This window comes from Ixodes scapularis, unplaced genomic scaffold (assembly GCF_016920785.2).
Source record: "Ixodes scapularis isolate PalLabHiFi unplaced genomic scaffold, ASM1692078v2 PGA_scaffold1__304_contigs__length_218370807, whole genome shotgun sequence".
In the NCBI taxonomy this organism is placed as follows: Eukaryota; Metazoa; Arthropoda; class Arachnida; order Ixodida; family Ixodidae; genus Ixodes; species Ixodes scapularis.
Genome location: NW_024609846.1, coordinates 129,202,290 through 129,223,941, shown reverse-complemented (window position 1 = coordinate 129,223,941; position 21,652 = coordinate 129,202,290). Strand labels below are relative to the sequence as shown.

The following is a 21,652-nucleotide window of genomic DNA, read 5'->3' as shown; positions in this document are numbered from 1 at the left end:
AGAAACGGTTTGGTCCTTGACGCTTACCAAGCAAATTTTCGCAGGCTGTGGTATCAGTATCATGTATCATGGTACTGAAATACAGACACCGATGGAAAAATTGCATCGCGATATAGAAATATAAATACTGAAAAAAATTTCGAAAATATTGTCGCGATACATTTGTATTCCGATATTGCCCAGCCCCGCGGCGCCATGCATCGTGGGGACTGTAGTCTTTCTGCACGAGCGATAGCCCCAGTGAGACGACACAGCCCCGCTGAGAGTCTGCGCGACCAAAGCACGAGGCAGCACGAGCTCTCTCGTAAACCGACGCCTGCCTCTTATGAACTACAGTTATATGGCGGCGTCACGCTCGCGTGGAAAGCTTAGTGAGATCGGTATAGGAAGTATTCACTGGCGGCCATAGATGTGTGCACGAGTGCTAAGCGCGTGCTGATGACGAGCTTCCACAGTTCTTTTGTCACGTGCATTCCGCACCCTCAAGATTGCCGGTCTTAGCAGCCTATTAATGTGGGCTCGTTCTGAGCATGCGCTCTAAACAGCACCCACAAATATGGCGCCCAGTGAATGCTCCTTATATGCGGAGCGAAAGTTCGTCTGCTTCTTTTGCAGGCGCTGTGGTGACGTCAGAATGCCGAGCTCTAACTGGCTCTGATTGAAGGATAGTGGGTAGACCTCAAGGCAGCTTGCTTTGAGCTTTACCTACATTATCCTTCAGTCAAAGCGAATCAAAGCTTTGCGTCGTTCTCACGTCACCGCATCCCCTACAAAGAAGCAGACGAATTGCCCTCCACATTGTTTTCTGAATAACTCGTGTAAAAACGTGAAAAACGAATAAACGGCTGATGCAGTAAACCCTCTTCGTTATCTGCCGATGGATTAGTGCGGTTGAAATGAGTTGCAACGCTGCTTACCTGCACTCGTCCCTTATCTCCCAACAAAAGGTTTGACGGCTTGATGTCACGATGTATGATTTTCTGGTGATGAACTGCAAAAGCCAAGTTTCAAGATGAGATCACTTAGTACTGACCAGCCCTATGTCCACAGTGCCTCCCCGAATTTGAGCAGGATACAACTTGTTCCCGACGAGTTCCACGAAGTTTGATAACGCCAAATTAATGCTGGCTAAGGTGACACCAGCAGAACGAAACGAAATGCGCGAAATAGCGCGTTTTCTAAATGCCTGCACGGCATCCCAGTTATACAACATGTGGCGCGGGAAAATTTCAATGTTGGTTCTGGCGTAACATTCATTCGCCGTTTACTCGATAGCTATCTTTGAATTTAGAGAGAATACATGGCAAAATACGTTTAGTTTGTCTCCGTTGGTTCCTCTGCGTTTGGGAAAAGGCGTTGAAATCAGGAGGAAAGAGAACGCAGTGGAGGCACTGCAAACTTTTTAGCACCCGCGTTCAGGCTGTGGGCGCAGGATCGTGTGCGTCAAAAATAATCAAGGTGCTGCGGTGTCAAATGTAATAAAAAAATTACGAAAAAACGACGAAAGTACGTTTTTTGACTGGAATTAATATTCACTCAAAAACTGACGCGACTTATTTGTACCAGCACGAAGTTCAGTTGAGTCCATGAACGCTTAGCGCAATGAGTCGAGAAAGTGAGGGAGAGGAGGAGCAAAGAGCCCACAATGACGTCAGAACGCAGAGCTCTGGTTGGAATGATTAGTGGCAAGACCTAAGTAGGCCGAGGCAGAGCCGTGCATACAGAGAGTTTGGCCAATGGGAGGCGCCGGCAGAGCAGGGCGTGCACCAGACGCAAAAAAAGTGCTTGACATTCTCTCTTGACCAACTAGAAGCCTCAAAAGAACCCCCCGCGGTGGCATAGCGAGAAACTGTTGCCGGGTCATATGTTTCATTTATGTACCTTAATGCCAGTCGTTTCAGTACAGGCAGTGGAGTTGACTCCTTAATGCCTTTGATGTACGGCACTACTTCTGGAGTCAAGAATGTCCATGGTGGTATGCTCTTAATAGATGGTTGAACAAAATTATTTACAGTAGTATTGTGCTTTCTTACTGTCCTGGAAAAGCTGGAGTATGGTCTGTTTGTAGGTAAAGTTGCTAAGTCATGGCGAGGATGTTGTGTGAGGTGTCTCGAGTGCAGCCGCAGTGTCTCTTGTATCATGTATGCTTCCATTGGGAACCTGCGAGCCTCCGCAATTCTCCCGGGCAAGCAGAGCAGGGTAGCCCCACAGCCGTTTATGCAGAGAGTTTGGTCAATGGGAGGCGCGGGCAGAGCCGGGGCGTACACCAGACGCACAAAGTGTGCTTGACAAGCTCCCTTGGCCAACCAGAAGCCTAAAAAAAATCCCCTAGCGGTGGCAGCGAGAAACTGTTTTGGCCCAAGGTATATGTTGGTATATGGTTTTAATAAGCCCGTAAGAGTGAAGTGAAGTAACCCTAAATGGTTGAAAATAGGGTTCATGTGATGTTTCGATCATGATCATGCAGAAAGATGTAAGAAACAAATGCGCCGCTCAACTCTGTTTTGCTCGAACAGAGCGGGACCGCTCGGACGGCAGATTCCCGGCCCTCGGCGCTTCGCGTACGGATTATGTCGATCATTTCGCTAGTCGCACTCTTTCACCATGATTTTGGATGACTGTGATTCAGACATCACGTGAACCATATTTTCAGTCACCGAGAGTTACTCCGACGCACTTATTAGGTTTCTTTCTCGCAACCACCGCCAGGGTTTTATTTCCGACTTTTGGTTGCACTGTCAGAAAAAAAAAACGTATATTCTTACACCGATTGTCCCATATACGACAACCTAAAACTTCAGTTCGACGTACAGCGCGCTGACGTCGAACCGACGGCCTCAGCTTCACCTCATTGAACAACTAAAGTACGTATCAAAGACAAGAGAAAGAAAAGACTGAGGTTTTGCAGTAATGTTAAAAAAACACGATTACTTTTTTGTAGTCAATAACAGGTGCATTCGCTATTTTAAAAAGTTGTAACGCTCAGCTGTCAAGCCACCTGTGAAAATTGGGAACGTCGGTTCAACATCAGCGCGCTGAACGTCGAACTGAAGTTTTGGGGTGTCATAGTATATATGGGCAAAGGGCGTAAGAATATACCCTTTTTTCTCAGAGAGTGGAGACATTCAAATTTGTCAAGACGCCCTGGAACACGGCCAGCCCGCTTTCGGCCAATGGCGCCTCCTCATTTGTCTCCTATACTTCCCAACGAATGGCCAAACTCTCTACATATACGGCTCTGGGCCAAGGGTGCCCCAATGTCCTCCTGCTTCGAATGATGCCACCCTTTGTAGTACCCGATGCCGACAGCATGCGCTCACAGAGAAAATACGAAGAAATCGTCGAAAACAAAATGTCGCCGTAGCACAGTCAGCGCCACGAGCGCGTGCAGCTCTTCCACACGCTTCAGAACAAAAAAACAAGAAGGAACGTTTGGAACAAAATGGCCACATGTCATCACCCTAAGTAAAGCGCACATGTAGGCACCCTCGGTAGACCCGAGGATACCTTTGTCTCCGCTGCACTCGTCGATCGCGTTATAGAACGCGGAACGCCGGCTTCCGGCGTTTGGCTCTGGCCTTCAAATACGCTCAACGAGCGCAGTGGAAACAAAACCAGCTAGCTTTAGGTTTATACATTAATCAATCCAACCATGAGCTCTGTATAACTGATGTCCCCGCGCGATCTCGTCTCCTGCTCTCCCTCAAACTCTCAGCGGCCCATTATAGAATTGACAGTAATGTATGCCCACGATCGAAGCCCCATGCCAACTTCAGAGATAAAAAAAAAGTATATGATTTTTTTTTTGTATATTTTAAGGAGAGAGTACGCACGCTTGTTTTCGCTCAGGAAACCATCATTCACATTATACATCTTTCATCCGGGATCGATGATCGATTCATTCGGCGGCTAGAGTACTTCGCTTCCTACGCTCGCCAGAATCCATACGAACTCATATGAATAACGAACCATTCTAGGACACGACCCTGCATTGTTCACGAACGCATCGATCAGTGCGTTCGCGCGGACGCGTCTTGGGTTATTATTAAAAATAGTCCCACTCGAAAGCAGAATCGATACCGCGGTGAGGACGACCCTGAAGACGGCTGGAAAGCGACGCGGTCATCTGCTATACGGAGAGAAACTGAGGGAGAGGAGGAGATGATAGCGTGCGGTGGTGTCAGAGCACCGGGCTCTGGTTGGAAGGATCAAGGCATAGCCTCCTCTATGCTCACAAAGACTGGCAGTTCGACGACGGAGCCATAGAGTCCCCGGTCGTAGATTTGGAGTTCGAGGATCTGCTAGCACAAAGCATCAAAGAGCCATTTCTCGCGGAATCTGGACGTCAGCGCACAGCTTTTGCAGCGGCGAGGACCCGAAACACACTTGTTCGCTCGGAAGAAGTATGTTTCGGCGTCTCGCCGCAGCGGGGCGCCCGTCACGTGGCTCTCCTCTCCTCCGTTCTCTGCCGCTCCACCTTTTGCATTTCGGCGGCCGCTTCTCGTGGCGATCAGTCAGGCTTTATCAGCATATAGGAGGCTATGATTAAAGCGTATTCCCACATGCGACATGGGGCTACCTCAACGTAAAAGTCAGCGCTGGAAAGATCGCTGACGTAGTTAATACAGCGCTGATTTCCCATTTTAATGATGGTACAGCGTTGCATCTGTAGTAACTTCCAATCCCGTCGGCGTTGCATCAGCGCTGTTCCTATGCGCCGAGACACTGAGGGGGAGGAGAAGGCTAGAGCGCGGGGACGTCAAAATGCCAAGCTCTGGTTGGAACGATTAGTGGGTAGACCTAAAGCTGGCAGCCTCTGTCTCCAGTGCACTCGTCGAACGCGTTAAAATGCAAGACGTCTGGAGTTTGGCTCTCGCATTCGCCGCGCGTTCGACGAGGGCAGTGGAGACAGAGGTGGCTAGCTTTATAATGCATCACAGAGCACCACATGAAGCGATTTTCTATACATCTGCGTGAAGTAGGGTTCTTTCAAAGTGGAGTTCATTCGTATAGTCCGTAACTATCGATGTTATAAAACTAGCGTTCTCCGATAACTGTATAGTACAAGGGTGAGCGTATCATACTCACGGTATTCGATTCCTAAAACGACGTCTCGGAAGAAGGTCCAGGCTTGAGCCTCGCTCAACGGCGACTTCGTTGGGATCTCTATCACCGGCCTATTAAATGGAGGGCAAACAAATACCGAATATTCAGAATAAAGAAGGCAAAACTTAGTGTTCCCATATTTCCGTCTGGCGTCAATGCCCCGTCTACTCGCACGATGACAATCAACTGCTCTAAAATAAACAACGTTGCGACCTCTTTTTTTTTTGTCACTCTCTCTCTTTTTGCTATGGGGGAATGTGGAGCGCAAGTTCGTCTGCGTCTTTTGCAGGGGGTTGTGCTGACGTCAAAACGCCGAGGTCTCATGGGCTCTGATTGAAGGACAGCGGGTAGACCTCAAAGCAAGCTGCCCTCGAGGTCTACCTACTATCCTTCAATCAGAGCCAATAAAAACTCGGCGTTCTGACGTCACCACAGCCCCCTGTAAAAAAAGCAGACGAACTTGCGTATACACCGAATCAATTCTCTAACGTCCCGCCCCTGCGGCGGCGCTGCTGCTCGCACTGCACATGCGTGGACGCCTCACCTCGCGTGAATCTGGTTTCTGCGCGCGCTCAATGATACGCCTGTGTTAGATAAATGCGGGCTTCTTTGTCAAGAGCGTGTTGGCGTATTCACGACACACCACGTCTATATGGTTATATTGTCGGACAGTTCGCAGCGCACGCTCCAAAAATATGCTCTCGGACAACGTTTTCTAGCGCTTCAGAAGACCGAGTGTGCGCAGCTTTGATCGGCGCTCGAGGTGCGCAAATGCACGGGCATACCTATATATTGCTTCGACTTCATATTGCCCGAATAATGAGGCCGAGAAAGCGACTCTCTGCGAAAATGCTCTTCGAGCAGATAGCGTTTTCGCGTGGGAACGTTATCTCTCTGCCCCTACACACTAAAAACGTCCGTGAGTCTACTTTCCGCTCAACACTCGGAGAGCAAATCACTGTACTTACGGAGGCAGTTCAGCGAATGACGGTACCGAAACATATGTTTAGACCAAAAAACGCAGTCTGAGTCTTGCATTTCTTAATGTCACAACTCAGACTGCGTTTTTTTTTTTTGGTCTAAACACATGTTTCGGCATCGTCATTCGCCGAGCTGCCTCCGTAAGCTGCGGTGATCGCCTCTCCGAGTGTTGTGCGGGAAAGGAGACGCACGGGCTTTTTTTTAGAGTGTAATGTCGCGGGACTCCCACGCAATTATCGTCTATCTGCGTGCTCCGCGGGAAATTTGAAGCGCGGGCTTTGTTCATAATGAGTGCATCTCTTACTCGAGGATATGCGGTATAAGCATTTCCCTCGCGGCCATAGCTGAGCTCGTGAATGAACCGGCTATAATCACCGAAAGCGTGGCGAGTCATGGGTATCTCAATATATCGCTCAGCAGCCAATAGGATCGCGGCGTTAGCCGATAAAGAATTCCGAAGGACTAATCACGAAACAAGAAGCGTCAACGTACATAAGCCACGCTCTGCGCGCTTCTGGAGCCCTCTGTGACTACGGAATGATCCATCTGCGAACTGCCTCCTTCGTGAAATGTCATCGCGCTATAGACCTTTCTATTAATCGCCTTCTGGGCGCTGCCATCTTTGACTCCTGGGCTGTGAAACGCGTTCTGAGCGTGCGCAGTTGCTCTCTTCCACAAAATATGAGACGCCGCGCATGCGTCCACAGCCCAGTGACTAAGCATTTTTCGCCTGGGTGATAAGCGCGCTGGAAAGGTCTATAGACGACGCGAGCTCAGCGATTGGTTAACGGATTGGTCGAACACGAGTCCGGGCCGAACGCTAACTCGAGCCTCGTGGCCGATTTCTGCCCGCGCTTGATCAGATGTTAGGGTGACGTCATACTGACGGTGCGTGGAAACGGTGTTGTAGGCCTTACCTTAAAAAAAGAAAAAAAAAGATTACGGTTACTCGTTACTTGCCAAATAAAGGAACGCGTTACCGACCTACGTTAACTCAAAATGACAGGTACGAGTCGCCGTTACCGATCAAAAGTAACGCATGTTACTTTTGCGTTACTTTTTTATTTATAAATTGACGATAACAGCGTTCTTCTTTTTTTTTTTTGGTGACAGCTTTTTTTGACACTGGGACAAAGGGCGTGGGCGTTGGGGTTTTTATACAGTGGAACTTTTTTTTTTTTGCGTGGGGAAGACAAGCCAATTTTTTAAAGTAAGTGGAATGATTGCAATAATTAATGACTCGTCACCTATACTTCGTTTCAGCTTAAGTACACACGCAGCCGACGCTACGAGCTAATGGGAGCAACCAAACAGCGTCAGAAGCGCAAGTCACTGGGACTTTTTTTTTCTGTGATTGGTTCAGTGACAATAGAGAACGTACAGAAACACGGCGAATACCACCAATGGTGCTCTTTTCATCCTGTCTCAGTGGACCCAACAGCTCGTAGAGTGGACTGCGTCTAAACTTGAGGTCAAACGAAGTATAGAAACACGAAAAAAGTTTAAGTGTACCTTTTCTTTTTGGGTTTTGAGAAGAGGCAACGAGTAACGTAACTACGTTACCCGTTACTTGAAATAAGCAACGCAAGTACGTTACACGTTACTGTTTTGAAAAAGAAACGAGTAAGTTACTACGTTACTGCAAAAAAGAGAAAGTAAAGCGCTACCGGTAATGACGTTACTTGTAACGCGTCACCGTCAACACTGCCTGGAACGCTTCTCAGACGACTGTGTTTACATAGCACCAGAAGTGGGTTCCGAAGTGGCAACAAATGACGTCAGAGAAGCCAAAGGTCCACACTGTCGGATGTCGCGATCCTGGCGGTTGGTGGTAGGAAATTCTGGCGATCACGCACGAGTGAACGCGATTGAGTCGCTGTCGTCGCCGCGTCCCAATAACTTAGTCCCGGGTGCCGAAACTTCCGCGGACTGTCCAGCTGGAGACCGACCTGCAGCAGAACGGGAATCTGCCACGTACACCCTCGCTGCTGTGACAAGCGCCAGGATCGCGAAAGCATGACTCATCTATGACGTCATCCTTGAACTCATATCGAGGGACCACTTTTTTGGACGCGGTAAACACGCCAGTGGGCAACGAATCCCAGGCAGGTAATGTTTTCTCGAACACCCAACAGTAAAAGAAAAATAAGAAAAAAGAAATAAGATTAAATGAGAAACCCATCAAGAACTTTTTACCGAAAACAAGTTGATTAGACCCAGATAACAGAACGAACATATATTAGAATAATTATAGGTGGTGCGTTGAAAATATAAAATAGGCAGCACTAAATTGTAGCGTTCAAACACGTGTGTATGATAGAATTAGCTTTTTATCGACCGAAGACAGCTGGCGCTAAGCGTGCTGCTGATCGTATTTAATAATCGGAGATAAACATCCTCAGAAAACGCTTCTTCGCTTAAGAACGATCAATGAAAAAAACCAATACTTCACGACAGGTGAACTATATTAAGCTTCCACTCACCCTTTCTCGAGAAATTCGAAAACTGAAAAGAAAATATTGACGGCGTTAAGACGGAGTAAAATTGCGCGATATTGGAGCATTCAGGTAAATCCCGCACGCGCTAGTGAGATGCTCCTTATCCAAATGCAACACTATACTATATCACGCGTGACTACATGCTGTCACCTAGCTAACACCGTAATGTCCCAGTCTTTTGTGACGGTTCTTTGTGAGGCTTCTTCATGGCGGCTTTGTCATTGAATTCGGCTGATAATTAAGCACATTATGCGTTAAGAATACGATCAAAAATGTCACGCAAGATACAAACATTGCTCTCATTAGTATCTCGAAGCAAGGGTACTTACCCATGTACAAATTATCACTATCAGGATCGTCTAGAACCTGCACAAAAATAAGACAGAAGACATAAATGCGTTGGACAAAGATTAACACAGCTAGTGGAACACTCTGTAATCCTGCTTACAAGATTTGTATGCAATCTAAAAAATACGTTCTCACTCGGAAAAAAAAAAAGAAAGAGACAGAACGATAGTCAACAGGAGTTGAAGAAATATGGGGCGTGGTTTCTTGCTTTTTTTATTTGTTATTCGGTGCTCTTATTGGCCAATCTCGCAATTTCGTTGGCGTTGCTTTCATTACACCATCATTCCACTGGGGTATTCCACGCGGAGCCCAGAAGACACCGCAAAGCGGTCTAGGAAAGGAATTCCGTTTGTGTTACGGCACACAAGCTAACTTTGGAATGTGTTTCTATGAAGTCCGTGTGCTAGAATTAAGCCCCGGGCTGTTTTTGGTTTGTTTCGTTAAAGCATGTTTTCAACGTTTTTTTTTTTTTCTTCTTTTTTCTTTAACGCAACCGCAAATTTTTGTTGGCTCCCCTCTTTATTGCCCGAAATACGGACGCACACCAGCCCTGGTTGTAAAAGCGAGATTTCTGTCCGTTTTAAACGAGTATACTTCTATTTTATTGTTTTTTAAAATCTATTTCTTTTAACTGTGGCTACTGTTTTACCGAGGAAAGGCAAAAAACGTTACTGTCAGAAGTTTTCTTTCACGACGAGAACCACTTTTCGGTTGGCCGGGCGTGAATTCGGAAGATGATATAAACAAACAGTTCCCAGGCGAAAAAGACGACCATACGAAATACTAGCCCTCTCGTTTCTTTGTTGTTTCTTTTTGTTTAAGTTGATAGTTGTTTTTGTGTTATGCGAATTTTGTAGGATGGATGAAACAACGTACCACGCTCATAGATTCTTAAGTTGACAGTGCCCATACATGTATCCTTGGAAAATAAACTTTCCGGAGGCCTCAGCGACGCAGCCGACGTGCGACCAAGAACTTGAGCTTTTTCAGGGTTTCGAAGAAGTTGGGCTTAGCGAAACGCCGCGGCTGCCGCTCTAAAGCTACGAGGAGATTTCTGACAGCTTCAGAAAGCAGGGCGCGGTGAGACGCGCGCATCTCATTATATTGCTCCGCAACCAATCAGATTTCGGCATATGCCGACGAGAACGCCCAAGGGCCAATCACGAAGCGAGAACGCCCCGCGTTTCTTACGCCCTTAGTGACTCTATATGCTTCAACCACCTTCGTGTGTTGTTAGAACTTGGAACACTGAATAAGCTTAACGCTGAATAAGGCTTCGAAAGGCGCACGTACAAGCACTCTAAAAAAGCTCGTGCGTCTACTTTCCCGCACAACATTCAGGGAGCCAATCACCGCATCTTGCGGAGGTTGCTCAGCAAATGACGATGCCGAAGCATGTGTTTAAACAAAAAAAAAAAAAAAAAAAAAACGCAGTATGAGTTGTGATATTAATCAATGCAGAACGTCACGCTTGCATTGCTTAATGCCAGAACTCAGACTGCGTTTATTTGGTCTAAACATACGTTTAGGCATCGTCATTTGCTGAGCTGCCTCCGCAAGTTGCGGTGATTGGCTCTCCGAGTGTTTTGAGGGAATGTAGACGCACGGGCTTTTTTTTTTTTTAGAGTGAGGGCGGTTGCGATAACAAGGACTGGCCTCATACTCGGCGCATCGGCGGCGGACCTCAAAAGATTGATAACATATTTGTTGTTGTTGAAGCGAACAGCTATAAGCCTCAATCCCAAATAAGCGAACATGTATGAGCCTCAAGCTCAAATAAATATGACGCAAATCGCCTTGCAGCAGCATGTGAAAGAAAAAAAGAAAAAAAAAAAGAAAAAAGGCGTTGCATTTCTTTCAATGCTATAGATTAGAGCTTTATTGATAAATTCATTCGCATCGATTGACAACGTTTACGGGCCTTAAAAAGGCTCGTCCACACTTTTTTTTTTTTGCATTTGGGATTTTTTGTTTTGTTGCCTGTGGCAGTTTCTTTCTATTCCGCATAGTTAGGGCTGTGCGACCAGAAGCTGTTCCTGTTACTATATACTTTTGGAGCCAATAGGTTTTCTTCGCACCTGCTGGAAATTCTTTGGCGGCGGCTGTCCCTGTTTGCCCGTAAATGGCGTCGTAAACCCACGTTGGCTCAATGCACCGGCCGCTCCTGAGCTCAGGTTTTATGACGTGAACGCGACACCGCCTGCAAGCTTAAAGTCCCAAAGCTCGGATAGCCAGCAGCTTATACTTTCTTCGGAGAAATGTTTAGCACTGGGAGGTTTACAACTCTTTAATAGGTTTTTAGAAGTGTTTTTTTTCTTTTTCTTTTATGATGTTAAATTGTGCCAGCGAATTTTGTTGCCCCATTGTAAAAATAGAAAGAAAAAAAAAGCTTTACCGACTTTGTTTACATCAACACATAAAAGGGTATGAACGTCAGGTTATACCAAGCACCAAGGATTCGAACATACGAATAAAATAATATTTAAATAAAAGAGGCAGAAATAATATCTTTACGTTAAGATAGAGAGAGAAAAAAAAAAGGAAAAAGGAATGACAGCATTAGAGATGAGTCGCAGGGGACGCGAGATGTGCAGCCAGACGGCTATTTTCACGGGCTATTTTCGAGACTTAATGTTGACACTCGTAGCACATAAGTTAGGGGAATCGGTGGCCAAGCCTGCTAGCGCGCTGCAGCTCCGGGCGGGTGGAGCAAAAGCTCGCGATGCAGAACCTTGGGCTCCTAAGCTTTTCAAAAGTCCGCGCCAGCGGCTGTTGGCCACTCCTTGCTCGCATACTCCGAGCGTGTACTGGACACGAGTGTTGCGTCAGAGTTCGTCGTGAACTCGGCTGAGCCCGTATTAAAAGAGAGTATGACGTCAGCGCTCGGCGAGAACTCGGATCCAAACACGCGCTTCGTGAGCAAGCAATGGTGGCACTCAGTGTTGCTCGATGAACTTTTGAAAAGCGTCTATTGTGCCCGTTAGCGTTGTCCCGGAGTGTGATTGTCTATCACTGCTGCGCGATGCACGTTAAAGAGCACAGATTGGCGGTGGTATGCCGCTCTGGCAAAATCGCCTATTTACCGTGGAGATACCACACGCCCATTGGGGCTGACTGGCTTTCCGGTGTCTAAGCAAACAAACAACCGAACACGTTTGACGGAAGTTATAAAATTTTAATATTACTGGCGAGCCATTCGATCATCTAGAAGTAGACAGCCCAAATTAATAGATTCGTGTCTGATTAAAAAACACACACAATAAAGGCGCCGTCTTACAACATCTTGAAAACACGAGACTTAGGAAAAAAAAAAAGTGGACAACATAACACACGCGAGTTCAGCAGCTCGCCTGCATGTTATTTGTTATTTCGGCAGCCTTAGATTAACGGCGATCGGTTGAAGCCTCGTGGCTTTAAGTTTAAGCTCGGACGAAAGCCACACATTCGCATAACAAATTACTAGATTTTTTTTTCGAATCAGAAGAGCGAATTCGGCTTCCCGCGCCATCAGCGTCAGTCAAGGTCATCAACTGTTCAAGATTGCTATAGCTGATATTATACAACTAAGGGCCGTTTGGCTGTACTAATAATAACTGCACTTTGCTACTTCGTCACTACAGTATGTTACCACTCCGCTCCGTAATCCCTTAATCCCTGAGGGCTCGTGAAAAAAAAAAGAAGTATGTATGCACATGAAAGAAAGAAAGAAAAAATAAATAAATTAATAAAAATAGAAAAAAACAAATAATCGAAAAATAAAAATATTAATGGGCACGGATCTCGCATCATAAGACGAGAGAAGATTGAAGTATCTGTTGGGCTTTCATTATTTGGGCCTAATGTTTCAGGTCCCCAAACTTCAAACTAGCGTCGACTCAAATTTCGAACGGTCGGTCACAGTCTACACGACGTTCACTCTAAAACTGCACGAAGTACTCCAATTGTGTGAAAGCTTTCCTCGTCACTTCTTAGAAGCTACCGATCGAGACATGTCATATTAAAATCTAAAACCGCGGTCAAACTGCTGATATATATATATATATATATATATATATATATATATATATATATATATATATATATATATATATTTAACAGCTTGCACACACTCTCTGAGGCGTGTTTCTTACTTTTACGATGTTCTTGCCACTCGTACAAAACCTGCCTGAAGACATGTCCGAACATGAGGGAGGCGTCTCCGCGGCTGATCTCTGTCATCTCGTCTTTTGTGCGGTGTGCGAGCAGAGGAACTGGGATTTGAAGAAGTGTATACGTGACTTTCTAAATCACGAAGAAATGTGAAAATACCCAGTAACATACTTTAAGGCCTTAAACGTAAATTAATCTTGCAGCCAAACGGAAACTACTGGGCTGAGGCTTGAGGCAACCCGTGCTAACCCTGCGGCAGGTCAAGAACGGTGGAGAGGAGATCGCCTTCTCTCCAGCGTTACTACGTTACTCAGCGGAGCGAACGGTGGAGAGGAGATCGCCTGCTCTCCAGCGTTCGCTCTACTAAAGTGTAAGAGGTAGGGAGGAGCTTTTACTTTGTTCTTGACCTGCCACCGACTTTAGTATTTTTTTTTTTTTGTTGGTAAATCAGCGTCTTTTAACGATGATTTGCTGGTGGTGAGGTTGCTGGAAACGCCTTCCTTCGTCTGGTTCGGTGGACCAGGTGGTTGAACTGCAACCTTCCCTTCCTCACCCCCCCTCCCTCTAAAAAAAAGAAAACGAAAAAAAAGGGGGTAATTAAAGCGAAGTGGCAATGTTGCACCTAAAAGGTGTTGGCCTACATTCTGGAAAATCAAACCGTTATCATCTATTTCCTAGAAAATTCGTGCCGTAAATGTAGTCACTCGTACGAACAATTATTTTGAGATATTGGAATTTTGGATTTTGTTTTCGCTTCATCTTCGGTGAAACTAGCTTCAGACCGTCCCAAACAAAAACCTGCCGCTGCTACGAAGGACGTACAGTCGCGTCGGAACAGATGGAAAGAAAATGGAGAAGAAAATGCTCCCTACCCCTGACTGTTTATTCAGAATTCGAGGAAGCCTTTCAAAGAGATAAGACGCAAGCTTTCTTGCTTGCTTGCTCCCACAGGGTGATAGACAAATAAGCAAACAAGAACAGGGCTATCTGAAGCATGTTCCATCATGTGCATCTCGAGTTTGCAAAACGCCCACATCGGGAGCTTGATCGAAGAAACTACGCTTGAAACTCCAAGTCGACAAAATACCGAATCCAGAAAAAAATATAACAGGGACGGTGCGATTCTGGCGTGGGGGATTCATCGTGTTCCGGCGGCATAGTTGGTGTAGGATCACCGTGAGATGAAAAGAGAGAACCCCGTTTATGAATGATTATGGATGACTCTCGGCGTATAGTTGGAAAGGAATGAACGATGCTAGCGCTCTGAAAGAAAGACGCGGGCGTAGCTAGAAAGTTATGTAGGAGAACAAAATAAATAGAGGGTCGGAAAATATAGTTTTAACAGCCACGGGCACGAATCCGAATATAAAATAGTGCCGGAAGAGTGGCGCGTAAAAGAATTAGCATGAGGTTGCCTGACCATTATTCAAACCGATAACAAGCAGCGAAAAACAACAACAACGACAAAGTAACAGGTTAACTATACTTAGCAGCATATTCTACTTAATTCGCATAGCACAAAAACAACTAGCAACGTAAGAAAAAGAAACAACAAAGTAATAAGAGGGCTATTATTCTTTTATGGCCGTCTTTTTTGCCCGGATATGTTTGTTTGTATCATCTGCCTAATTCCCTTCTGGCTAACCGTAAAGTAGTTCTCGCTGTAAAATAAAACTTTTTGCAGTAACGTAATAAAAACAAAAATCTGTAAAATAAAGTTATACGTTTAAAACGGGCCAAAATCTCACTTTTATCAACCAGGCCTGGGTTGTGTCCGTATTTCAGGCAATAAAGAGGGGGCGGGGGGCGGACGACAAAAAATGTGCAGTTTGGCGAGAAAAAAAAAAAAAAAAAAGCAACAACCGTCAAAAACGGGCACAAAAGAAAAAAAAAAAGAAAAGGCCCGGGCTTGGTTTTTGCGCACGCACTTTGTAGAACGTTCCAAAGTTAGTGCATGTGCCGTAAGCCAAAAAAAGCCCTTTCCATAAACCGCTTTGTGGGGTATCCTGGGCTCCGTGGAATGCCCCAGAGGAAGGATGGGGTAATGGATGCAACGCGAGGCATTTGGGCTCGTAACCCTATGATTTGGAGCACGCCTGCGTAGCGCTGCAGGGCATCTGCGGACTGAACTGACAAATTAATATTACGTTGCAGGCGCCATAACCGGGCGCGCATAATCTATTGGCGACTTTCCTCGCGTGTTTCTTAACCCGCTTTCACGGCTTCGTCTATATTGATCGCCAGGTGCCGTGAATACCTGATTCGCTCGAGAGGGCTGGAGAGCGAACCTGCCGCCACAACTTTCTGTTCTAGCTGCTATAGACGTTTCCCAAAAAGAGCGTGTGGCCGGTGACATTTTGAGTGTTCGTGCGTATGACGCGTATTTTGCTCGCTTTCCAAAGTGGCGAACACGCACGTGCTGGACTGTGAATATCGCACACTGGACTGTGATTTTGAAAACATTGGAAAGGTCTATAGGGGCCTTCGATTTCGCTGGAATCGCCAAGAGCCAGGCACAAGCTGAGAATGTGCCAGAGGCTCCTCCCGCACACTCATTACTGCTTTGCCAGAGTGTGTTTCTCCGCCATGCGCAAAGAGTTCGCTACTGGAAAGATCGCATGTTGGGTTGTAGATCTGTATACATTAAAAAAGTGAAAGCCGTTTACAAATCCCTGTAACGCCGAATTGAAGCGCAGCTCTTGAGGAGGAGTGAAGGGTACTGAGGGGAGGGTAGACCCCTCCCCCTTCTCCTCCTCCTCCCCTCATTCTTTAATATGCTCCGGGGGGGGGGGTGTCACGTGACTTCGGGGAGGAGGTCACGTGACCTCGGGGAGGCGTGACCTGGGGGTGACCTCAAGGCCACGTGACCCCAAAGGTGACCCCCACGTGACCTTGGGGGTCACGTGACCTGGAGGGGGTCACGTGACCTCGGGGGGTCACGTGACCTCAGAGGGGTCACGTGACCTCAGAGGGGTCACGTGACCTGGGGGTCACGTGGGGTCACGTGACCTTGAGATGACCTTGGAAGGGGTCACGTGACCTTGGGGGTCACGTGACCTCGGGGGTCACGTGACCTTGGGGAGGCGACCACGTGACCTCGGGGGTCACGTGACCTGAGGGGTCACGTGACTTGGGGGTCACGTGACCTTCAAATGGTCACGTGGGTCATCTTGGGGTCACGTGACCTTGAGATGACCTTGGAAGGGGTCACGTGACCTCGAGGGGTCACGTGACCTTCAGGGGGTCACGTGACCTTGGGATGACCTTGGTTACGCCGACGCCGACGGCGACGGCGACGGCGACGCCGACGGCGACGCCGCTCAAGCCGGGAACGGGCCCCTAAGAGCTGCGCTCTAAAAAGGTGTATTATACGAGCCGATGTTTTATTCGGAAATTGAGCCACGTCTCGCTTTGGAGGGGTGCTTTCTTCTTCACACGCGTGTGCACTGCGGCGAAGCAAGACACGCAAAGCTGCCTTGTCTTTTCGCGGTGGCCACTTCTCTGCAGTACACCCGTGCGCGGTAAGAAGCGCACTCAACGAAACTAACTAAATCGCCAGGATAGGCCGCGAACATGAGAATTATTACGAAACTTCCGAGTAGTACTCTCAGTCTTTGGTAGGAAATGCAATCGAATAGTACGCTATTTGGGGCGATAATTAAAATTTCCGAAAACTCGCTTAAGCTTGTCGTAAAGATCCGACCGGGTCGTTACTTTGGCACTCTGGCGCAGTTTGGCACAAATGGCGCAGAAATCACATCACTGGGCTATAGAAATTAGAAGATAGGAGTAGGGTAGAAAGTTGGGCTAGTTGGTAGTTATTCATCTTGGTTTAAAAGCGCACAAAAGACGAGGACAGAGTAAGAGCGCTCGTCCGTCGTTTGTGTTTCTTACTCTGTCCTCGTCTTTTGTGCGCTTTTAAAACCAAGATAGAAGATAGGAATATGAATTTTAGTGGCGCAGCAGCGAGGGTCATCATAGTGAACCAGCAAATCGATCGAAACCTGAGGCCGCAGTCGCACGGCTTGTACATCGAGCAAAAAGGCACGGTGTTTGCTGCAGCATGACGACGGAGTAATGTGCGGAGACGCATCAAGATATGCATATTAATGTTTCGGACATGTTTAAAGACACTTTTTGTGCGATTAATAGGACAGGGTTGCCATAGCACAGTCAGCGCCACAGACGCGTGCAGGGACACGCTCTCTCACGCGCTTCTGAACAAAAAATACAAATTAACGTGTGGGACAAAATGGCGAGATGCCGCCACCCTAAGCAAAGCGCACATGAAGGCACCCTAGTGCGGGCGTCCGCGCAAGGTGTTATCGTTGCCCAGATGTCGCGCGCTTTTAACCTCTGACCAATCATGGAGAACGAGAAACGGTTGCCCGACTCACCTCGACCAACTTGACGATGTTTGGGTGATTGAGTTTCTTTAGGACGGCTATTTCGTGGTAAACTTGGTCCAGGGGGTTTGTGGTGCTATTGCTCCTGCCTCTCCGTGGGGGCGGAAGGCGTCCTAAATGGGAAAATAACGAAAAAAAGAAGAAGACTGTAAGAAAATGACATAAAGTGATATTTTTTTCTTCTTTACATACCACGAGTTTGTATGCAAGGACATAATTGTTTAATAAGAAAACACGTAGAGTGATGTTTCGTCAATATGGACACCTCCGACCCTTAAAAAGAAGCTGTCCATAATTTGTGTTTTTTATAATGGCGAGACAAAATGCACGCATTTACTGAGTTCATCCCGTAAATGTAGTCTATATAGCAGTGTAACCATATTAACCGAGCCCGTAGTAACAAAACACGACTGTAAGTAAAAAAAAAATGCACGCATGTTTTTTTATTCTTTTTTATATCAAAAGATTCTATAGGAACTTTAAACCGTAGTCCCACCGCTAATACATCGTACAGCAGATGATCTACTCACACTAGGGAGTTTTAGGGAACCGCTTTCGCAAACCCGAAACTGTCCGATGGGCCCTCCAGTCAGTCTTGGGTAGTAACGCGTTACTAGTAATGCGTTCATATAACTTCATTACTTTTTTGTTAACTTGTAACTGTAACGAGTTACTTTTTTAAAAAATGTAACTTGTAACTGTAGTTCCATTACTTTTTTCTGAGGTAACGATGAAGGTAACGACGTTACTTTTGTCGTTACTTTCCAGTGTTTTATGAATAATATATCACTGAACGAGGGGGGGGGGGGGGGTGCAATTTAGCCATTCTTTGAACTTTCCAAATCGTCTATTCCAACATTTCGAGCGTCAAGTTGGCCTTGCACAAAGTTGTTAATACGTTCTTTCTCGCGAGTCACGACCCGATCTTTACTCACGAGCTTGTACTTTGTGCCTGAACACTTACATTTTAGTGTTTTGAAGCACTACCTATGTTGTGGTTTTTCTTTTTTTTTTTTCTGTGCAAACGCTTTTTAATCGGGTGAATCAACCGTAAAACACCAATAGACGTGAAGAGCACTGCGCATGTCTCCTATTTTGATTTGCGACACTACTCTAGCGTGGAAATTTTCAAACACTAATTGCGAGAAGCAACTTCTGCTAAGTTACAATATGAAGCAAAAAGCGTACTTTTTTTAATTTTATGCAATAAAACGCTATGAGAAGCGTTTTCTAGTTTTTTCTAAATTTTTTAAGTAACTGAAAATTAACTTCGTTACTTTTTAAAAGTAACTTTAACTGTACCGAGTTATTCTTTTATTACTGTAACTGTAACGGTAACTTCGCTACTTTTTCTGAAAGTAACTGTAACTGTAACGAATTACTTTTTAAAAATAACTTATCCAAGACTGCCTCCAGTATACGAACTGCGTATGCGCTACCACAAAAGACTCGCACATGCGCAGACCGGAGGGTCCATCGTAGCGTATCGGATGTGCAAAAACGGTTCCCTAAAACTCCCTAATGTCTGAGGCGTGTTTTGCTCTTGCACGACAGTCACATGTGTCGCACAGCAACTGCCTGCAGGCGCATGTTTGAAGCAAACATGCTTCTTCGAACATGCTTGAGGGTCCGTGTTTGCAGGTCATTCTGTCACCGTGTCTGCAGCAAACACGGTCGCGCACAGCGTCAGAGGAACGTGCGCATCATCGAGAGAACGAATAATTAGCGTAATTTCGTTGCTCTTTGATGGTATATATTACCCCTAAACAGGAACGTGCACAACACAAGTCACCCTATTTGGTTTTCAGCCCTGCTCGTGCCTGTAACTTTCACGCCAAAAAAGCGTCGACAAAAAGAAAAGACGTCCACGAACGCTTAAAAAAGCTAGGCATTATTAAAGACACAAAATATCAGAAAGTGGCTACTGCTTCAGAAAAACGACACGAACCAGAAAGTCGCTCGTTACTTTTGAGCTGGAGTAACGCGTTCTTTTTGAATCTCAGTAACGAACAACGGTATTTAGTTACCGTATTTTCACCCTTGTCCGCAACCGGTGTGTAGTCCGTAGCAGGCACGTAGCCAGGATTTTGTTTTGTGTGTGTGTGTGTGGGGGGGGGGGGGGGGGGGGGCGCCCGTGACAAAATGCTTATGAGGGGGAGGTGGGAGGAGAGGCCCCAGCAAAATGAAAGATTTCGGGGGGGGGGGGGGGGGGGGTGCCCCATGGGCCTCCTCCCTGGCTACGTGCCTGGTCCGTAGGGGCAAATTGGGGATTAAAAAAACAAAGTTTTTTTTGCTTAGATGGTTCGCATAGGCGACACGAAAATCTTCTAATATACAACACACCTTGACAAATGACTGCTTTGTTAGCTCACAAAGAAGCAGTTGTGTCGTACATAAATCACCATTAAGTATAATCTTTCGATCACGAAATTTGTCACGTGTCGTCACAATGGACGATCTTGAAAAACAAAATTTCCGCATAGCCCGCACCTCTAAATAGTCCGCGTAAACTTTCATCTTTCAAACATGTAAAGTTCGTAATATACGAAAAACATTTTCAGTAATGTTACGTGTTTACCCGTTTCAACTTTAAGATAATGGTGCCGCAACTGATAGGAGCGCAATCTCATACCTCCGAGAAGTAATTTCCCGGCGCTGAACAATATGCACGCAATATATACTCACGCACTGTAAAAACAAGCCCGCATTGACTCACACTGTGCTTGCACAGAAACTAGATTCGCGTAAGGAGAAGCTTCTGCCGTAGCCTCCTTTATTCTAGAGAGCCTGTCAATTCCACGACGGAGCCATTGAGCGCGCGGGCGCCCGAAAAAGACGAGGAGCAGCGCCGAACGGTTACCCATATGGTAGCGCAGTCACTTCTGGTGTAACTTTTCAGCCAGCGCCAACAGTACGCGCGGTGGCCTCTCCGCGAAACAACAACCAACTTCAACGGAGGAAGAAAAGGAAGGAGGCTACCGGGGCGTGGAAAAACGGGAGAGGAACGGAAGAGACGAGGGTCGACGCAAAATTCTTTCCTTTTTTTTTAGAAAGAAAAAATGAAAGCCGTTTACAACTCCTTGTAACGCCAATTTAGAGCGCAGCTCTTGAGGAGGAGGGGAAGGCACGGGGGTGGGGGGGGGTCACGTGATCCGGGGGGGTCACGTGACCTCGGGAAGGGGGTCACGTGACCTGGAGGGCCACGTGACCTGGGGGAGGTCCTGTGACTTCGGGGGCTTGCATGCAACTCAGGTTGCATGCAACCTGAGTTGCATGGGGGGTCACGTGACCTCGGGGGAGGTCACGTGGCCTGGGGGTCACGCGACTTAGGGGGGTTGCAATCAACTCAGGTTGCATGCAACCCGAGTTGCTCGCAACATGTAATTACGGCGACATGCTACATGTCGCCGTAATTACATGTCGTCGTAACTCACGTTGCATGCAACGTGAGTTGCATGCAATTCACGTTGCATGTAACTCAGGTTACATGCAACTCACGTTGCATGCAACCTGAGTTACCTGCATCGCGTGGTTGTGGCGACATGCACCACTGAGTTGCATGCAACTCAGACTGCATGCGACCTGAGTTGCATGCAACGTGCGGTTACTCCGACGGCGACGGCGACGGCGACGCTGCTCAGGTTGGAAACGGGCGCCTAAGAGCTGCGCTCTAAAAAAAGAGGGCGTTTGGGTCTTTGGATTTTACCGCTGGGGCATTGTTTGGCGCTGCACGAGAGAACCCCTGCGCGCGTCTTCTTCTCTAGCCTTCTTTCCCCTTCACAGTGGCCATGTTATTTCGCGATTTGACAGGCTTTCTACAACAAAGGAGGCCATGCTTCTGCACATGCGCCGTGCCGTCGGAGCCGCATGTTGCTTTATACATGGTTCACGTCCAACTTGCATCGGTGCCGTTGGTGGCTATAGTTTGCGCCAAATCGGCTATTTTTGAGCATGTCTGGTCGACCAAAAATGGAGGCTGGCACCCTGGCCTCCCTGGCTACTTTCTGGCTACTCTTAATTTATGTTCTGGCGTATCTGTAGCCAAATCATTGTTCGTGTTTACAAACAAGCAGAAAGGTGACGTCATATCTGAGATTACGACGGGCCTAAAAAGAATATTGAAAAAGACGGGTCATTTTTTGGTCATCCTGACATTGAAAGAGC

The 21,652-nt window shown here is 46.7% G+C and overlaps 1 protein-coding gene across 1 annotated transcript in view; it reads right to left on the bottom strand.

Annotated features, from left to right (window-relative positions):
- The window catches only part of LOC8035964 (calcium/calmodulin-dependent protein kinase kinase 2), a 70,248-nt gene that overhangs the window by 40,247 nt on the left and 8,349 nt on the right, over positions 1–21,652 (bottom strand). The window contains exons 5-9 of the mRNA XM_040499011.2: positions 17,480–17,601; positions 8,915–8,951; positions 8,571–8,592; positions 5,089–5,177; positions 918–991 (exon numbers count right to left, since the gene is read on the bottom strand). Coding sequence (XP_040354945.2) covers positions 918–991; positions 5,089–5,177; positions 8,571–8,592; positions 8,915–8,951; positions 17,480–17,601 — 344 coding nt within the window. The remainder of the gene's footprint in view (positions 1–917; positions 992–5,088; positions 5,178–8,570; positions 8,593–8,914; positions 8,952–17,479; positions 17,602–21,652) is intronic.